Below are 18894 nucleotides of genomic sequence, written 5' to 3' on the forward strand. Positions count from 1 at the left end.
TTCAAGTATCTGCCAAGAGCAGAAGTGCCAGTGACAGTCTGTGTCCTGGGCTCTGCAGAGGCTGACTGGAGAGCCTGAGCCTGATCTCACTAAAGAGTTGAGTCTGAAATAAAACATGAATCCTTCCTGCTTTTTTGGAAAGATCTGGTTTACATATTTTTTTTTTTATTTTTAAAACCCTATTCCATCAGGCATAGGGAATCCATGAGGGCCACTAAGGAAATACTTGGAACAGAGAGGCAGCTGCTCCATCATATGTGCTCAGAGTTGAGAACATTTGGATGTATTAAATCTCCATAACTATTCGGCCATTTATCACAATTTCTTCCAGGGGAAGAGTGTGGGAAATGTAGAGCAAGGAGAAGGATTAGGTGGCATGTGCTGTACCTCCAAAGAGATTACGAGATGTATTCTGTGCTCCCTCGCTCTACAAACTTCGTGGAAAAAATGCCAGCACGGTTTGTAAGCCCACAGGATGTTTGTTTTGTAGGGAGACAGGAGGTCTCCTCCTTCCCTTGGGACCGCCTCACAGTCAGCTATGGAGGAGCCGAGTGTAATTCTGTGCTTCTGCCTTTTTCCCAACATTGGGAAAGAAATTTGCTTGCATTGATCTAGACCAGAATTATTCATATCTGAGAACTTCTTTCACAGCCCCTAACAATGATTCATGGCTTTGCATAAGCAGTAATGAGCAGGAGATAGTTAAACTTATGAAACCTTTTAGTGTGCAAGCATAAATATCTCCTGGTAAAAACTTAATTTAGAGGGGAAATGATGACGTTCTTATGGCTAATGCCTCAAAATATAAGCTGCTGTTGTTTTATTTCAAAGTCTGCACCACTTTAATTAAGAGTCATCATTTAGTAGGTGTTAGTGTAGAACTGAATTACAGTGCTGCCTCGGGACTCCTACCAGGAATCCAGGTGTTATCCAGAGCACTGTATGATCAGAGTAATAAATGAGTCTTGCTGGGATGCAGCACAAGACAAAGTGGATGCACGGAAGGAACGACAGCACAGAGATAACAGATTGAATTGCACTCACTTCCTTCCCTGTCACTGTGCCAGGATGGCCTCCTGTAGGTGTAGCAGCCAGGCTGATTTATTAGGAGGAATCTGGCCCACTGAAGAGCACAGAAGTGCTGTAAAATTGTAGTTAAAACCAGCAGTTGGAGGCGAAGAAGCTGTTGAAAAAGACCCTCAATTCGTATGAACAGCAAAGTCTAATTCCTGCTCTGAAGGACTGGAATGTCTGGGCAGATTTACTAGAGAATTGCTTGGAGGGATAAATGCTGCTGACAGCCGGCTGTACGTGGCTCCCAGATGGACATGTCCTGTCTGCTTCTCTCGCTTCATGGTTTTGTGTCCTCAGTCTGCTGACAGCCTCCTCTTGGGGCCCAGACCTTTGAAAGTGTGTATTGTCACGGTCTATCAGCTTCTGCTACACTTGGGTCACCACAACTCTGCTCTTTCCTTTACACTCTTCTCCGTGTTGACTCAGGGCCTCATCCCCACTTTCTGGCCACCCATGCTCTCATTCCTCACCTTCCCCACCCCAGTTCCTAACTTGGGGTTCTACCCTCTGCAAACACCAGCCCCACCCAACCCAAGAGCTGGGTCTGGCGTCTCCCTGTTGTGCTGTCTGGCACTGCAGGGTTCATACTCGCTGTGTACCTACTTTGGGCTGCTGTTGGCTGCATTGTGGGGTCAAATTGGGGGATACACAGGGTATGAGCATCCTGTGTATTCACTTGGCCACTGGTGTGGTTTTCCAGCTTAGCAAATTCTCTTATGTGTATTTAACAGCCCTTGCTCTTGTTGGTCCTTGGGTTTGCAGGCATTATCACTGAGTCAGTGTGTGTAGGAATGTCATCGAGCAAATCCAGCCTTCCCTGACTTTCACACTGCAGCCTGTGGGTGTTGTTGGCGTTTGGAACTGTGTTGTCTCACGGATGAATCGTAGTGCATACCTTGGCATCCGTGTGCAATGAGTCACTCCCAGCATCCCTGGGCACGAGGGAGGGATTCTTGCAGAGCACTTGGCTTTCCTCCCTCATCCCCATCCGTGGCTGTGCATGAGCCGTCCTTCTCTGGGCTGTGATCACACTGGAATTGGAGGGGAGCCTGCCTTGGATTTCCTGCCTTCCTGTCGAATCAGTGCCCCGTGTGGGAGGCATTTTCCTTCCTAACAGAGGTGATGGTCCATCCCATAGAGCAGCATATGCTGGTTTGTACTGTGTTTGGGGGAGAGCATCATGGTGTCGCTCCTCGCTGAGACTGTGTATCTACTACTTGCAGCTCTGCTGTCTATTCCAGGTGTTTACTAAAGGTGTAACTCCTTGGAGTATCTCCAGTCACTGCAGTGCCCTGTTTTTGATAAGGGAGCTTAGTGGGCTTGACAGGATCAAAGCATTTTCATGGTAAAATGATTATAGCTTATTCTTAAAGTGGATTTTCTCCTTCTTTATTCATTGTCCCTCTTCAAACAAATTTAGGCTATTAAATGTATTCCCCTTCAGAACACACAGGAGGGGGAGGCTGGGATGTCAAGGTGCTTTAAAAAAAGCCACCCAACAGACCACCACTTTTTCTTGCTGTGGAATAGTTTAGAAAGTGTAATTATTTCACTTATAGAAATATATCTCCCTGCAGATACAGTTTGGCTGGGAAAACAGGCTCAGCAGTGTCTGTATTTGCTATTTTGCTCACATATACAATAGTACATTTTCCAAAGAACACAGTAGTACTCATGTATATAAATAACCACCCAGAGAGCCTTTACCAGTGGTGACCTGACCAACACAAGGAGGACGCCAGATTGTCTGTGAGTGAATGGTGGCACTTACACCACCAAAGCTTAGAAAATAATGTGTGTTGTTAGCTTTTTTATGGTTTGGGAACTTGGGGTTTTTTAGCACTTCTCTATTGGGAAATGTATTTTGGACTTGTCCCAATCCACACTTGTCTTCCATACATTTTCTGGTGTCAGTTGTATCAGTTCTTCATTGGCTTACTGGTGCAGCTTGTGTCAGATTTCCAGGCCATACAACCAACAGTGTTAAAACCATATTTTGATGTGATTGCGTCTGTACAGCAGCCCAGTGCTGGTTGAGTGTTGCGAGTATAAAGACAGAGCTGTGCTCCCAGGTGACCTGATAGTTTAGGAAGCCCTTGGCCTGGAATTTCTCCCTCCAAAGCCCTTCTGTGTCTGTCTGTGCAGAGGAGGGATGCAGCAGGCGGGGACTGATGCTGTGTAATGAGGAGCAGTTTGGTGGCGCAAGGGGCTGATGTGACAGTGCCATGTTTCCTGTCCCCGGAGCTGCACTGACGCAATGGTTTGTGTGGAGTGCTGTGACCTCGCTCAGCAAACCCATCCAGATGGAAAATGAGCCTTCAAAAAACAAGAGTTTCACAACTTACTGTCCTGGGTTTGTGCTGGCACAGTCACACATGGGGCTGCCAGAATATCTGGGAGAAACATGTTAGAGTGAAGGGGTACAACATCCTGGAGCATCATTGCCCCAAACTCTTCCCTCCAGAGGGCAGGAGCAGCTGCAATAAAATGCTCTGTTGTACCTGGACTTGCCTGATCATCACAGAATGTTACATGCCCCGTGTGCTGCAGTGTACAAAGAACTTTGGGGGTTGGTTTTTGCTCACCTATATAGCACAATTTTTAGGAATGTCTTTCTGTGGACATGTCTCAAGGTTCCTAAAAATATACACAGCTCACTGTGTGCAGTGTACTCACTGCTGTGCTCTGGTTTCAAGAAGGGGCAACAAAAAAGGCGCTGCCTTGTCCTCAAATGAGAAGAAAATGGTTAAAAATACTGTGAAGAACAGAAATGCCTAACTCCTTAAATACCATGTCTTATAAATCTCACCCTGCCTTGGCTCTCTGTGCTGCACATTCTGGCCGTTTCATTTATAGGATAATTAAGGGATTTACCTTTTAAAGGTCCTGGGATTGTTTTCACATCTAACCATTCCAGCAGTTAGGTGTGAGCCAAAGGATTTACAGGCAGCAAACAGCCTACGTGAGTTGCATTTACTGGAGGGAGGGAGAGGGACTTTCCTTCTCCTGTGTGTCGTGGGAGGCGGGAGCTGGGGGCTCTGGGAAGGCTTGGGGACAGCTCTGGAGCAGGAGTGTCCTGCCTGTGTGGCAGGAGATCTGCATTAAAGAGCCGTCCATATCCATCCTGTGATGCATGAGGAGCACACGTGTCAAGAAACAATGCAAATTAGAAAGTCAGAGAGCGTGGGTTGGCCAGATGGCTTTTATCAACTAAAATGAACCTGCTTTTTTCCTTCCTTTCTCTCCTCCAGAAGCCCTTCAGAGACCAGTAGTGTCAGACTTTGAGCCCCAAGGTCTGAGTGAAGCAGCTCGCTGGAACTCCAAGGAAAACCTTCTGTCCTGTCCTAGTGAAAATGACCCCCATCTCTTTGTTGCACTGTATGATTTTGTGGCGAGTGGGGACAACACTCTCAGCATAACTAAAGGTAAGGTGGCTGGACAGAATTGCACTGGGAATGTGTGAGAAGGCATAGGAAGAAATGTCACTGTGAAATAACTGAGTTATACACTAAACCCTGGTTTGTTTTTTTCTTACTATGGGAATTCATAAACAAATACAAATATTTCACAGAGTCATAACCTTTGTAAAGGTGAAAACTGTATTTTTTTTCATTGGACAAGAAACTGTTTATCAAAACCAAGGTCTCCATTAGGAGCAAGTATTTGAACTGAGAAACTAAACTAAGCTGATTTTGGAGGTTGGCCTATATTTTCATAGTTCTCCAAAACATAATCCCTGTATGAAAAATGACTGTACAGATATAAGGACTAGAAGGATTGAGAAAGAAAACACTACGTGCACTCCAAGTCACATCTACTTAGCTTGCGAATCGAAATTATTTTTTTATTTTTTATCCACTCCAGTTCTCTCCTGGCTCCATCAAACCAACTCAGTCCAAATAAAATTTGCTGGATTCAGTTTTTAAACTCAAGCAGTATCGGAGCTGGTGCAGAACTGCACCAGAGCCTGAAAAACTGAAGCATGTGACTTTATTTGGCTTGGAGAGATCCACTCAAGCTTGAAGAGAAACACATGCTGCCTGCTGAGTGAGATACCTATTCTTATAGGAGTTTACTAATGATCTGTTAGCCAGAAAGAACCTATCTTTCTCCTCAGCTCCCATGTTTGCCATGTGTAAATCCATTTTTCTGTTCTCTAAGGTGAAAAGCTCCGTGTCCTGGGCTACAATCACAATGGGGAGTGGTGCGAGGCCCAGACAAAGAATGGGCAGGGCTGGGTCCCCAGCAACTACATCACACCAGTGAACAGTTTGGAGAAGCATTCCTGGTACCATGGACCAGTGTCCCGGAACGCTGCCGAGTACCTGCTGAGCAGTGGGATCAACGGGAGCTTCCTGGTGCGGGAGAGCGAGAGCAGCCCGGGCCAGAGATCCATTTCCCTGCGCTACGAAGGGAGGGTGTACCACTACAGAATAAACACTGCTTCTGATGGCAAGGTAGGCTCCAGGGCATCCAAACCATGAGGGAAAACCTTGCTGGGGTGCTTTTGTCCACTGGCTGCATGAGGTCAAGCAGTAGCAATTAAACAGCAGTTCTGAACCCTGAGCACAGCGTTCGTCATCTGAAATTACAATGAACTCTGAGATTCTGATGTGGCTGGGACAAAAAGTTTTACTCCTTTAGCAGACTATGATATAATACAACTCAATACAGAATCACTTTAAGGTAGAAGATACTAGAGTTTACACGAGAGCTGAATGTAATAGAAATCATTAATAAGAGATTCTGAGGATGAATTCTTGTCCCTTATGTTCAAAAGAGAATCTCTGTGACCTCCAAAACAGAAAAGTCAGCACCTGTTGCTAATAATCCTGTAAATATTAGGGACAGAGTGCTTTTTGAGCTATTCTGCAGTATTTTTAACTACTGTTTTGATTTCTCTACAGTATTTCAGCGTGATCATTGGAGACGGGTAGGCACTTTCACTTTCATATGGGCTGTTGTCCCTAGTTCCTTCATTTTCCCCCTAGATTGTTGTGTGCTGTAGCAGTGTTGCAATGCTGTGCTTTGTGGATGCTGCAAAGAAATGTTAGAGTAAAAGTGTAGTTTTCCACAGATTTTTGTTTGAATTTCATGAAAACATTTCTACTGGCATTGGATTTCGGAAAATGTTGTTTTTTAACAAATCTGTTTTTAGCAATCTTTAGATCCTGTGCAGATTATGAAGTGTGGATCTGGAGCATGGCTGCTGAGGCTCTTCTTGCCAGCATCTAATAGATGACAGATTCTGTGCCATTAAATTACTTCAAAAGAAAAAAAACAAACATAATCCAGCATAGTAGTGGCCCGCTGTGCCCAATTTTCCTTGTCCTGTGAGAGCTTTACTCTTCTTAGTGCAATGCTGCCAGCAAAATCTTTAGTATGAAAACCTAGGGAACTAGTACATCATGTTTCTTATTTGCCAGATCACTCCAAAACATTTTATAAGATAAACAGACTTTATTCAGTGATGAAATAAGTTTTTGCCTGCTTTAGCAAACAGGTTGTAATTGAGACAGTTCTGACCATGTTGCTTAAGGCAACGTATTTCCAAGCTACGGTGCTTTGATTCTTCCTTTTGACACCCTCTGTGGTCAGCACCGGCACTTTGAAGTGCTGACGTGCAGCATACTTGGCAATCTGGAATATTATTCCTCCTCCTGTCTCTGTAGTTGATATTCCCTCTATTCCCATAGATGCTGGCAGATGAGCAGCCTTCACATGTGAATGTTTTGAACCGAAGCCTCCTTCGGTTGGTGTAAATAAACACGTGTCCATGAGGAGATAGCACATGTTCTCCATTTGAGCTGTAAAAGGGTTTGGCATGTGAGGGCTTTCATCCCAGCAGAGCTGTTTTTATCCCAGAAAAACAGTCCTGCAGAGCTACAATAATCCATTCAGGTCTGTGTTAGCCAGGTTAACTGTTCATTTTCCACCAGGTTGCTTGAATTGGTGTTTTTGAGGAAAGGTGCAGGTCGGAACAGTTCACTGCAGCTCTTGGTGGTTGGAAAATTACAAAATTGAGCAGCAGCAGTGGCTGAGAGCTGTGGCGTTTGGGCTTCACCTCTGCATGCAGGGGCAAGTGAAGAGATATCACAGTCCTCCTGGTGTTGTACCAAGTGCCAGCATCCCTGCAGAAGGGTCAGTTTGCCATGTCCATGCATCATATGCTACAGTTTTCATCCTGGCGTGTTAAACCCCATCCTTTTCAATTTGTGTTAATGAGCCAGGCAGTGAATTGCGACAGCTTAGTACCAGATGTGCTGCCCACTCTGCTGCTGGGCTGGGGGACACTGAGCTCTTCCAGCACCCTGTCCCTGGCTGTCAAAGCTGAGGAGTTGGGAGGAGGGAGAGCCACTATCCCTGTTTGTTCCTCTGCAAAATGGAGACTGCTGGAGCAGGTTCCTGCTCCGAGCTGCTTGTGTCGCACTCAATTACCAGCTTCGCAGCAGAGCGTGGCTGTGCCCAAGGAAAGCTCTTACCTTCACTGCCCTGAGCACCTGGGGCCTTCCCAGCCTGCTGTATCATTAGTCAGTCTGTCCAGGGAATTTAGTATCTGCAAGTGCCACAGTAAGGATGAATGGCTTCAGTGGGATCATAGCCTGTGCCTGAGAGAAAAGGCTTCTGGAGAAAGGGGTGTTAGAGAAATGTGTGGAGCTGCTGCTGCTCAGTGTGCTGGTGTGTCCTGCATTGCACAGCCTCACCTAGGCTTTTTCCTGGAGGAAGACTGAAGGGACTAGGAAGAGATCAGAGGTTTGTATGTCTTAATTTTAGTACTGCTGATACTGAATGCATTGGAGTTCAACAACTGTAACAAAAATTCCTCAGGGAATTTTTACTTTATTTCCCATTTTAATAGGTCATGTTCTTCCGGACCACCTCTTAATGTTTTGTTTTGTTGGTTGGGGTTTTTTTTAAGGAAAGTATTAAAAGTGAGCTTTCTTGATTTGGCTGGCACAGTGCAGCCAGTCATCTGGTAAACCACTTCCGTGGTACAGAGGACTTGGTTTTCCTGACTTGATAGTACTTGAGGCAGAGCCTCCTATTGAGTAACCAACTGAATAAACAGCCTTGCCCAGCCAATTCTTCAAATCCTGCTGTCCTCAGCATTAAGGAGGAAGGACTTATGTCCTTCTTGAGTCTCTTATAGCCTCCAGTGGCTGAACTGGATGCAAACTCATTCCTTTATCAGGGACCTTCATTGATTTTTTTGTGTGGATGTTCAGTTTTGTCTGCCGAGCATGGAGGGGGAATCCAGTCATGTTCAGCATGTCCTGTGTTTTGCATAGGCCAGTATAACCACCCTTATAAAATGCCCCAGCCAGGAAATAGAGATGTGTTCTGGTGGCAGAAGCTGCAGATGAGCAGCCCATTTGTGCAAGCAGAGCCCCTTGGAACAGGAGCAGTATTATGGTTTGTATGATATACAAAAATTGACCAAATAATGAGTCAAGAGTGCAGGAAACAAACTGTGTGACTCCCTATAAACCTCAGGTGCTGGGTCTGTCATCTCTGTGAGAGCACAGTTAGGAGCACCAGATGGTTTTCTTGGGGGAAATTGCTCAGCAAACAGCTGGAGTTAAGGCTTGGGGATGGGGGTCAGCAGAGAAGGGAGGTTGCAGTGGGTTGTTGTGTATCCAGCTCGTTGAGCTGCATCCGTGGTGTGTTGATGTCATTCATAGCTGCTCCTTCTCATCTTCTTGTGGCGCATGCTTCAAATTCCTGATGAAGTTTTAAACACACCATAACTCAGATTTCCAGTAGTGCTGATGGGAAGTGAGGTCTTCAGGAGTAAGTGCTGGATGTTACCAGTTAGAAAAAACCTGCCTGCAGAATAAACACATTTAGGGGTGGATGTGGTTTCTTAATGTAAATGGAAAACTTCATGTGTGTTAAGGCAAGAAGTGTTGTCTCGTGGCCTGGACAGGGCACTCCTGTTCTGTTCTCCATTCTGATACAGGTTTTCTCTGAAAGCTCTGGCTATTTATTTAGCTTTTTCTCCTTCTATAACAAGGTCATATAATCTGTCATGCTAAATACAGATAACTCTAATTCTCATGAGATATAAGCTGTCATAAAACCACGGCCAGCTTCCTTCTCCATGCTTCTCTAATACTTCCAAGTAATCCTGGAGTTCAGCTTTTTCTACATCCATATTTTTAGATTTTAATCCTCAATGTAACATGTGAACTGCTCATACCACTGCAAGTACTTCAAGTCGTTCCCAAACACGCATGGTTTGTTTTAAATTGTGGTTGTCCTGGCTAATGCTTGGTCCTTTGCACCAAGCAGCTGTGAAAGCCTCTTATGTTGTCACTTTTCTGTTCTCAGAACATCTGTTAAGATGATTTCACCTCATTAACCATGAAAAGTGTTGTGGGGTTTTGCAGGGTTTTTTTAGTTTGGGGGTTTTTTTGTTGCCATGGTCTAGAAATGTGATTTAGTCCACTTACTTTACCAAAACAATATCCAACTCTGTTTGGTAGAGGGTTGTGAACATGCTCCCCAGAAAGCTCTTCCATCTTCTGTGTCCAGCATAGGCTGGACTATGATGCAGAGTGCATTCTGTTACAAAGATTTCTCCCTCTCCTTCAGGTGTACCCAGCATCACTTTTCAAATAATTGAATTCCTAACTTTTGTCACCTTATCTGGCAGAAGGCTGCACTTGAGGATGGAAATTGGAGATACACAGCTCTGGTGGGAGGGAGTCACTTGTCTGTTATCTTTAGTAGGACTTTAGGCTTAAAATGGATCTTCTGTATAAATGTTAAGAAGGTAACAAATATGGGTTATCATGCTTTGCAGCAGGTTTTCATTGAGTAGTAATGATTTTACTTCTGTGTTATCGACCAGTGCCCATCACAAGGACAGAGCAGACCAGCTCCCTGATTTCCTGCTAATGTTCTGCAGAAGCTCAGGCAAAAGCAGGGAAACCTCCATTTTGCCAATGACACTTCAAGGAGAATTTAGGTAGATGAAAATGTCATAACTCAAATAGTAATAATGAAATTGAGACACTGAGGCTGAGAACACCCTACTCTCCAGGAAATGTCCCACAATCTTTTACTGACCACCTTTTTGATGAGACATCTCAAGCAACAGCATGTCAGTCTGGTGCTATTTGCAGTCATTCCTGCTGTATTGGTTTGGCAAAGTGCATGTATTTTCTCCTGAATTGATGCCTTTCCCATGTTAGCAAGTGCCTGTTCTGGGCTCTGGAGCTGGTTACAGACCTTGTGGAGCTCATAGTTCTTGCAGCTTGAGCAGAAGCAACGCAACACTTTGCTTTTACAGTTTTGTGGTGTAGTCTCTGTATGAGCACCACAGTGTGCATTACCTGAATGAGCTTTTCCCTTCTCTTTGGTTCCCAGCTCTATGTGTCTTCTGAGAGCCGCTTCAACACCTTGGCAGAGTTGGTCCACCACCACTCCACCGTGGCAGATGGGCTCATCACCACCCTGCACTACCCAGCGCCCAAGCGCAACAAGCCCACAATATACGGCGTGTCCCCCAACTACGACAAGTGGGAGATCGAGAGAACTGACATCACCATGAAGCACAAGCTGGGTGGAGGGCAGTATGGAGAGGTATATGAAGGAGTCTGGAAGAAGTACAACCTCACAGTGGCCGTGAAGACTCTAAAGGTAGGACTCAATCTCGTAACATTCCCAGCAGGAAGCACGAGTTCAGGCTGGTCGCCTGCCCTTAGTTCTGGGTGGGCATTTGGGTGGTTGTCAGCCCTTCCTTCATGTGCTGTAGGCTTGGAATAGATTATTTTGAAAGAGCTTGATCCTACTGTGTTTTATGTGATTTGTGAAACACTTGTGCCTAAACAAAGGAGGATGTTAACAGCACGATTTTTACTATAGAATGGGTGAAACCTTAGAAAAGTAAATAGTGTCATGGTGTCTTGCATTCAGGGTGTGGTAAAAGGTGAGCTGTTCACGGATGAACACACCAACACAACTGGTCTTTTAAGGAAAATTGTGGATTGTGAGTCAGTCAACATAAAATTCAAAGGCTGTGCTTCAGGGAGGCTTTATATGTTTTGATTTTCTGTCTTATGTGGCATCTTTCCCAAAGGACAAGCTCCCTGTGTACCTGAAAGTCTTAAGCAATTGTTCACAGCTGCTTCTTATTGAAAGACACAAGAGGAAGAAAAAGGGTATCCAAGCTAAGATGTATTAAAATTCATAAGTGGCTTTAATGAAGAACTGGATAATCAGTTCTGCTTCTGGCTCTGCTCCCTGATTTCTGTGTCTTGGTTTCCTTGCCTCTTGAAATGCAAATAGTGCTCTGTGAGTTCATAAGGTCATTGCTTAATTCATCTATGTTTATAAAACTGTCTTGAGATCTTCTGGCACCATCTGCACACATTGCATTTGATTGCTTAATAGGAGTTTATGCAAACTTGACACCATGTTCTCTCTCCTCGAATGGGGATGTGGTTTGGTCTTGCAGAAACAAACAGAACTGGGGTTTTTGTTTGTTTCTTTCTGGGTTTTTTGCAGTGGAAATTTTGAAGTGGGGAAAACTGTGTAGATGCTTTAGTGTCAGGGGAAGAACCTTTCCTTGATTTGGGGAAAACATCCTTACTCTCTGAGCAGTGGCTGCCTCAGTACTTCTGGGTTGCTATGGCTGCAGAAAGTATTTTCATTTTGGCCTTTTTTGTACTCTGGAGGTTCCTGCTGTTGCTCCCAGCAGGGGAGTCCAAGTGCTGCTTGCACAGGGAGCGAGTGACATCTAGTGTTGTCCCTGCTTGGGATCACTCAGGAGTGTTGCAGAGCAGGTGAGCTGGGATGTGACCAGGTTCAACAAAACATACTGGGGAGAGCTCAGTTCTTTCCGGGAGCCTTGCTTGCTCTAACATCTTCCTGCTGCTGGTTACAGTGCAAGGATTCCTGACGCCTTCAGACTTCTCATCTTGCTTTCTTTCTCTTCTCTCTAAAACCTCTCAGCAAAGACAAGTTGCATGTTATCCCATCAAATCTGTTTGTGCAAAGGAGAAACCTTAATAAAGACCATGGCTGTTTCAAATATATCAAATAAATATTTAATGAAACACGACTAAAAGTGGTTCATAATGTAGTATGAAGCAGCATGTTCCACAGGGGAGTGTAAGAACAACCAAGAGAGAGTTGAGAAACACTCCAATCTGCAATTATGCACACTAAAACCATCCTTAAAAGCAAATTTATAATCCACCTTCTTTAAATCCATTAGTGTACTGCCTGACAGGTGGGATTATAGGTTTCTTCAAAGTTTTTGGAAACATTTTTAAATCACATTTATATCCCAGTTCTTCTGGGAAAAACAAGCCTTTCGCAGCTTCTGCATAAACCTTCAGATGACTCATTTTATTTTCCTCTGAGAGAATATTTTTCAAAACTTTATATGACTCTCCTTGTTTCCTTTCCCATCTATTCCAGATATCTCTGTAAGAAAAAGGGGAGGGAAGACTAAAAGAGAGAGGGGGGGAAAAAGCCCTTCCAGCATCTTTTTGAATAATGATGCTTATGAACACCCATTTGTTGTTCAGTTTTCTGTCGAGTGTCTAAACATAGCTCATGGCTGGCACAGAACTCCAGAAGAAGGCGATCGAAGCAGCACACACTGTTCCTCAGACAGTGTTTTGGTGCTGAGATATTTCCCATTAAAATACATTGCTGGCGGCTCCATGAGTTGCACAGGACACATCAAAATTTACAAGGGACACACTCTGAATTTGTTTCTACCCCCAGTGTTGGAAAGAGGCACAAGGCAGGCAGTGGCTGCAGGAACAGAGTGTGGAGCTCTGTGACCTGCACAGTGTTGGACCAAGTTCATCCTGCTGTGACTGTGGCCACAGCATGTTCTCCTGAGGGCCATTTAATGGCTGAACTGCTGTGAGCTGGTCAGCTCAGCACATTTCTCAGTGCACACCTTGACACTACAGCCACTAGGACTGCTTCTCCTTTTTATTTTTCCTTTCTCCTTTTCTTTTTTTTTTTGGTATTTTTTCCCCAGCGGAGAAGCCTGTCTTTTAAATTAGACAACACACAACCCTGGTGTCCCTTCATGCCATGGCATGGCCCTGTGCTCAGCTAGGAAAGCATTGTACAGCCAGAACTGTTTTATTTCTCCTAGTGGGAGCTGGAAGCCAGTTAATCCTGGTCCTTTCCACAAGATGAGGTTTTCAGAGAGATCATTGTTACTGTGGCTCTCTGTATGTGTCCTTCCTATTAATTTGGTCACTGAGAGGTAGGAGATTTCAAACAGTGGAGCAGCTATGCAGAGGAGAAACCTTCCAGGGTTTGTGTAGCATGAATAAGATCAAGGCGTATTTAGGGTAATTTTGCAACCTGGATTATTAGCCTAGTTTCCTTTGCCAAAGAGAACAGTTTAAGGTCCTGCTCACAAGGACCTTTGGACTATTAGTTTTGACAGTGTGTTCAGAAAATCGCAGCTGCCAATCAAGCTAATTGGCAGTGAATAGTAAATGATTGAATGAAACTGTTGGAAAAATGTGGTCCGTGCTAACTGCAAAGCAGGGAGCTGGCTGGATCTCACCGTGGCAGCCCACTGTTATCGTTCTCACCAGCAACACTAAATCCCTTCCAATCCTTCCTTAAAACACTTTGTCCATGTCGCCTGTCAACATTAATCCATCAGTGAAAAAAATATGGATATAGAAAGAAACGTTGCTTTAGGAATAGATCTGTATTTTTGCACCACTTTGAAATGACCTTCCGGCCATTTGGAGCGTATTTGCTTCAGAAAAATATGTTTTTTGAGCAAGACTGTGTCTTCCTTGGGTTTGTGCTGTGCCAAGTTACTTTATGGTGTCCAACAAATTGGTAGTGACACGTCTGCCCACAATGGTTACGTCATGGGTCAGGCTCTAAATGCCAGAAATGAATCTGTGAAACCTTGGACTTTCAATCCCAGAGTGGCTGCCATCGGTTGTGCCTCCCTGTCTGAGGGGGGAATTCTTGTTCCTGCCCATTGAATCTGCAGAGCTGCATTTCAGCAGCTTCTCACACATTTGATTGTGTTGTGTCCTTCCTTTTATGTTCATTCTTGTTCCTTTGCTGTACTTTTTATTTCATGTTATCTTTTTTTCCCCTGTTAGGAACAACACGTTTTTCCTTTTCAGCTCCTGAGTGTTCCTGTGAGAGACCCTTCACAAAAAGAATATGGATTTTCTTTCCCCAGAAAGCTCAGTTAGAATAAGAGTGACAAAAATATGTATTTTTTAAATCATACAAAATCTCCAATGTTCCTAACTCCCTGGCTTTGTGATGTGGCTACAGGGAAAAATTACCTTGCAAGAACTGTGGCTTATGTTGTCAGTTTGCAGTTCTTTTTGTGTCCTCATACAAAAATCTGTTCCTCCTTTGTGCACACTGTTTGCCAAAGCTTTGCCATTATTCTGCAGGAGGATACCATGGAGGTGGAAGAGTTTTTGAAAGAAGCTGCAGTAATGAAGGAGATCAAGCATCCGAACTTGGTGCAATTATTAGGTAAGTGATAAATACCAAGCAGAGGGATTTGAACTAAACCCTTGTGCAGTGATATGGATGTTAAGGAGCAGATAAGCTGCTTACCATACCAAGGCTTTAAATACAGACACTTATTGTCTGGTAAAATTCACAATTTGTACCACTAATACATGATTTTTAATGATCTCGTCTCCCTAATGTTTAATTTGCCAGAGCTTGAAGCAGAAAATTAAACCCCTCTATTAACCACTTCCAAGCAGAGCTTATTCTTTCTATGAGCCCCATATTTCTACCTTCTAGAGGTACAAATTGCCCTCGAGGACAAAACCTGAAGATTCAGTGATATTCCCAAACACTCATTGTCACGTTTTTGCTGGTGCCCAGGGGTGTGCACACGGGAACCTCCTTTCTACATCATCACGGAGTTCATGACCTATGGGAATCTGCTGGATTATCTGCGGGAGTGTAACAGGCAGGAGGTGAATGCTGTGGTGCTGCTCTACATGGCAACTCAGATCTCCTCAGCCATGGAGTACCTGGAGAAGAAAAACTTCATTCACAGGTAGGAAGGGCCATGAGCACCCCTGACTCTCAAGCACAGGACACCCCTTGATGTATTTTCCTGCCTTTCAGGCTCTCACAGCATTGGCTTAGATGCAGTTGGTGTTCTATATTTAACACACCAGTGCATTGTGTTCTGACACAGTCTGTTAACCTGTCTATGGGATGGGTTTTCTCTCAGGGTTTTTCTCTTACCTTTGAAGAAGCTGCAGGTGAAAGACACATCGGTACTTTTATATTTTGGGCAAGGGCCTTAAATGTAAATGCTTCCCAAAGTAACAGGCTTTTAATGGACCAGATAAGCTACTTCCTTGATTCTAGCAGCCATTAAAACCAACTGCAGTTGATGTTGCTGGATATGAGCAAGTGCTCACAGCAGAGCCCCCCTCTAAGCGCCGCCTTAGCCCATGTTCTTTCTTGCTTGGTTCACTTTGTTTTCCATCCTCTGTAGGGATTGTTCCCGCTATTGTCCAGACTGTGTATTCACTTTAATAAGCATCTCTGCAGTCTTAAAAGTCTCAGAGACTCTGACCTTTAAGTGTGCTGCAATTATGGCTGGAGCTTTGCGTTCCTCATCTGCAGAAATGGGCTCCTGGCAATATAATGACACATCCTGCGCCAGGGCTGGAGAGTCACTGAGCTTTGTACAAGACGCTCTCGGTGTCGTAGCCTGACCTTTCCTGCCCAATTAACTGGAATATGGAATTAGCACGTGTTTTTTCATAGAGACAAATATGAAGATCATGTGTAAAGTTCCAGGTGCTCCTCTAAGTCATGCAATGCCTTTGCTGCCTGAAAGGCCTGTTTAAATGCTGCTATCAGTCAATAAATTGAACAGTGATGCTGCCAATTAAAATTTCCATCCTTTGATTTGCCCTGTTGAAAGTGTTTTGTCCCTTCAGCCTGCAGGAAGTAAACTTTAAAAAATGCTTTGTGTGAATCTCATTTGTCTGCTCTGCCATTCATTTAATTTCCTCTTATTTCTGATGACCCATTTATCTAGAATAAATAGTAGCATTTTTTCCTTATCAGCCACCCCCATAGCCACCTACCCAATTATTTGAAGAGTGTTGTCACAATTCACATCCATGGATTCAAATGCTGGGCTCTGACCTCATTTAATGAATCAGGAAGGAGGAGGAATTTGATTATGAAGAGGAGCTTTTATTTAGATACACATTGTAGTAATCAGCATTGATAAGAAGGTATATTCAAAAACACTGTGAAAATTCAATGGGCATCTCGTAAGATGTAATTTTTTCTTTTTTTTTTTTTAAATTTATTCTGATTGAGGAGAACAAGCAAAAGAAACAGCAGTGTGTGCCTCATATCTAAAGATCTCACTGGAGCTTCCTGGTGGAATCAATTTTTAGTTCAATGTGACCGAATCTGGAAAAGTGTTTTAACAAAACCTAATATTAGGAGAACTGTACTTCTGTGCTTTACCTTTTTATCCTCCTGAAGCATTTCTGAGGGTGCAAATAGCAGATACGAGCCAGGGAAGTGGCAAATGCAACATGCACATTCTCCCCTGCCAGGGCAGAGCCAGGTGAAAAAACGCAGAGGAAAGCCTTAATTTTGCTTATTGTCCAGTCCTTTGAAATTGCCAGTACTGACAGCAGAGGCCACAAAACAGGTTTGCAAAGGCCAAAAGGTGGTGTGAACATGCTGTGTTGTAAAAGGTGATACACTTGAAAGGTGGAAGAGCAGCAAGGACTGGAAAAGGAGTTCTGGAGAACAGCTGGTGTTACCTGGGGTGGCTGAAGTGTTAGAGAGGTGGGCAAGAAGTGGGGCTTTGAGGCTGGGTTTATTCAGTGCTCATCCTCAGCTATTGATAACTTGAGCACTGACATTTCTTTACATTATTTTTATCCTGAGGGTGGCAGCTTTTATTGAAAGTGAGGGGGCTTCTTGAAGCTCTCACTTCAGATTAAAAAAAAAAGTTAGTTTGTATGACAGTCTTACAAAGCCAGGATGGAAAATAACTTTCCCTCTCATACATGTGCATGTAACTACAGAATTTCTGTGTAAATAATCACACAGGCCCAGGTTTCTTCAGGAACAGCGGATTTCCTTGCTATCACTAAAAGTGAGATGGCAGAGACCTCTCATTGCCTATTTTTTGTCTTTTTTTTAGGGACCTTGCTGCCAGGAACTGCCTTGTAGGGGAGAACCACTTGGTGAAGGTGGCAGACTTTGGCCTGAGCAGGTTAATGACGGGTGACACGTACACGGCCCACGCTGGGGCAAAATTCCCCATCAAGTGGACTGCACCAGAAAGCCTGGCCTACAACAAGTTCTCCATTAAATCCGACGTCTGGGGTAAGAATTTGCATGTACAAATTAATGCAGATTATAGTCTCCTTTTCCAGGACTGTGAAATGAGGCCATTGTGGAACATTTCAGGAGGGAGCACGTTCCCTGGTTGGAGCCACATTGTTCTGTGAGCCTGTCAGAGTGCAGGAACTAATCTCTGTTCAGGCAGTCTGAGAGCAGAGCATGGAGGATGCTGACCTGACTTGATATATTTGAGTTGTTGGCAACTATGAAAATAAAGGATGATGTAGGGTTTATAGAAATGTTTGAAATGGGGCTGGAGGACACCAGTTCTCCTGCCCTGATAGAGTTCTGACACAAGACTATGAAGGGATATATTGTTACATAGCCAAAAACTTTCTAACTACTTCAAGGAGGAAAGAATCTGGTTCATTTTATGTTAAAAAAAATAATTACATGTGTGTCTGTCGAGCGATAGCTCCAAGTTCATCTTTCTGCATTTTAAAAGAATAATCTTTGGAATGAGATGAGGAGAAGCAGAGGGAAAATTTGATGACAAATGGTTATTGAAGAGCCCTGAAGTGCTGGTGATAAGAGTAGGCTTAGCTAAATGGAGCTCTATTCTATCAAATTTGACCACAGAAAATCTCATTGTACTTTTATCAGCCTTTCTTTGGGTTTTATATCTCTGCCATAGCTGTTGGTCAAATTCTCAAAAGTGCCCAGTGACATGAGATAGAAGTTTGTGGGATGTGGTCCCAAAGGGACTTGGAAAATTATATCCTGAGCATCTTCTATTTATAAACCAACAGACAGTACTGAAGCAGTGCTGAAGTTTTCTGCAGTTTTGGGGAAACTGTGCAGGGAAAGGCTTTATTCTGAAGAAGCTTTCATGTAGATGGCTGATGCAAAATGTTCTGTAAAACCCAAAACAACCTCCCAAAGAATATGTGATTGCTGACCAAGGTGTTTCTGCTGCTTTAGGTGTTTCTGAGTATCTGCCACAGTCTCAGGATGCTGCTGTACTGCTGTGGTGGCTCCATTTTGATAATAGAGAGGAGATCCTGGAGGAGTATTGAGTATCTTTAGCTAGAGTTAGTTGTAACCTTGCAAAGCAGAGTTGGGGCAGTGGACTTTGGGGTCTGATCAGAGATCAGCTGTCCCCGGAGGCCACAGCTGCTGCTGGGCACGCCAGAGTTTAGATGTTTTCACCTCAGTGCCTCAAGACAGCAATCAAAGAAAATTGTGCACAGAGATGTCTAATGTAAATTGCCCTTGGTGGCGTTGCCATGTAATGTGATGTGATTTCCTTACTTATGCAGAATTGTAATCGCTTTCTCTTCAGGTTAAGAACAGAATAGGGTGACTGAACTAATTACATGCAGGTTGTTGAACTGGTGTTGGGTTTATTCTGTGTCCCTGACTCCTGGGCTTAGCTGCCTGACCCTGGTGCTGACCTACATCCCCACCAGCTCCTGCAACTTGAATGCCTTGCCTGTT

At 44.0% G+C, this 18894-nt stretch overlaps 1 protein-coding gene across 4 annotated transcripts in view; it reads left to right on the forward strand.

Annotated features, from left to right (window-relative positions):
* The window catches only part of ABL1 (ABL proto-oncogene 1, non-receptor tyrosine kinase), a 78128-nt gene that overhangs the window by 51571 nt on the left and 7663 nt on the right, over positions 1–18894 (forward strand). For all 4 annotated transcript variants that reach the window (XM_071574113.1, XM_071574114.1, XM_071574115.1 and 1 more), the window contains 6 exons: positions 4326–4499; positions 5236–5531; positions 10447–10719; positions 14493–14577; positions 14941–15118; positions 17255–17439. In XM_071574113.1, coding sequence (XP_071430214.1) covers positions 4326–4499; positions 5236–5531; positions 10447–10719; positions 14493–14577; positions 14941–15118; positions 17255–17439 — 1191 coding nt within the window. The remainder of the gene's footprint in view (positions 1–4325; positions 4500–5235; positions 5532–10446; positions 10720–14492; positions 14578–14940; positions 15119–17254; positions 17440–18894) is intronic.

This window comes from Pithys albifrons, chromosome 20 (assembly GCF_047495875.1).
Source record: "Pithys albifrons albifrons isolate INPA30051 chromosome 20, PitAlb_v1, whole genome shotgun sequence".
NCBI lineage: Eukaryota > Metazoa > Chordata > Aves > Passeriformes > Thamnophilidae > Pithys > Pithys albifrons.